Source organism: Lipotes vexillifer, unplaced genomic scaffold (genome assembly GCF_000442215.2).
Source record: "Lipotes vexillifer unplaced genomic scaffold, Lipotes_vexillifer_v1.1 scaffold197, whole genome shotgun sequence".
Lineage (NCBI taxonomy): Eukaryota > Metazoa > Chordata > Mammalia > Artiodactyla > Lipotidae > Lipotes > Lipotes vexillifer.
This window is the reverse complement of record NW_006781042.1, coordinates 625,130-626,570: the sequence shown is the minus strand read 5'-3', so window position 1 is coordinate 626,570 and position 1,441 is coordinate 625,130. Positions and strand designations below refer to the sequence as shown.

Sequence of the window (1,441 nt, the reverse complement as noted above, 5' to 3'; positions counted from 1 at the left end):
CTGAACCCCTAAGGCCCATCGTTAGAAATCTGCAGGATTCCTTTCCTCATTCTAGACTCGGAAGAGAGTTTGCCGGGATTGGTGGGCTGGTCCCAGACCAGCCTGAGGATCACAGGCGGGGCGGCCCCGGGGAGATAGGGCCGCTGGAAGAACGAACGAGTTCGCTTGGGTTTTCGTCCTTTTCTGCTGCCGTTTGGAACGCTGTTCGTGGAGGAAGTAGGCCCATTGTGCTACCCTTATTCCGACGACTGAAGAAATCGCTCACTCTTATATTTCCCATTGACTTTTCTCATCTGTTATCCCACGGGAATCCAGTGACTGGTATCGGAAAATTTACGGGCAGGGACCTAAAATTGCTCTTAAGTTCTCTCTGGTGCTAGTACTAGCAAAAAGGGGCTGTTTCCAGGTACGTTCAAGAGAAAAGTGCCTCGTGAACACATCTGCCGGTGGGGAGGACCAAGGAACTGAAAGTCCACTTGTTATCTTTGAACAACCACACGCGTTTAAGAACCTAAGCACTCTTCGAAGCCTCGAGAATCTGTAGTCTGGTGGTGGGTGAATAAAGGAGGGCAGAATGGATGATTTCATCTCCATTAGTCTGCTGTCTCTGGCTATGTTGGTGGGATGTTACGTGGCTGGAATCATTCCTTTGGCTGTTAATTTCTCGGAGGTAAGAAGTTCTCAATTTTCTGTTAACTGTCAGGATGGCAGCTAGGAAGTAGTGACAGTTGTGAAGGGAAGCTGATTCCCCAGTTAATATCAGAGTTAAAGGTCTTATTAAGAAAGACTATCTTTTCGAAAGATGCATAACATGTAATAATAGAAACAAACCTCCTCTTCATCACTAGAGTTCTTAACGGGGGTGGGCGGATCCACTGAAGATTCTGGAATACTCTGAACTCGCCGAAATTGCATACCAAAATTTGGGACTCTGTGCATTTTACGGGAGAGAGGCACCATAATGTTCTTTTGATACCCAGAAGTTCCAAAGAATCAAGATTCTAGATTGCAATTAAAATATAAATGGAGACTGTTGTTTGTCCATATGAGTTGAAATCAATATAACTTCTCTTTTTGAGAAAATCAAGCATAGCTTTTTGGGGAAAGGTATTTTTTTGGATACCTGTAATAATGAAGTAAGAAAAACACTAAATTAGATTGTTCTTAAGTCACATTTCCTTTTAAAGAAGGAGACCATTGAATGGGTTTTTGAAGTTGTTTTCAAATGTTTGTTTAGAAATGAATTTTTTGTTAACATGGTTTGACATTTTGTTTAATTTATTTGATTCTTTATCATTACTTGAACAAACATTAACAGGGAAGAATGATGAAAGCATTTTTCAATGAAAGTGCAGATAGGTTCTTCAGGTTGTCATAAGGAGTTCACAACATGCATAGCGCTCAAAGATTGAGGGAGAAAAACTACTACATGATTTCTTGA

General features: G+C 41.5%; 1 protein-coding gene across 2 annotated transcripts in view; it reads left to right on the top strand.

Annotated features, from left to right (window-relative positions):
* The first annotated feature begins 223 nt into the window (after window positions 1-223).
* Window positions 224-1,441, top strand: part of SLC39A9 (solute carrier family 39 member 9) — a 44,918-nt gene continuing 43,700 nt past the window's right edge. Inside the window, exon 1 of one of the 2 annotated variants that reach the window (XM_007454442.1) lies at window positions 224-670. In XM_007454442.1, coding sequence (XP_007454504.1) covers window positions 575-670 — 96 coding nt within the window. In that variant the 5' untranslated portion in view covers window positions 224-574. The remainder of the gene's footprint in view (window positions 671-1,441) is intronic. The other variant, XM_007454443.1, reaches the window with a different exon arrangement.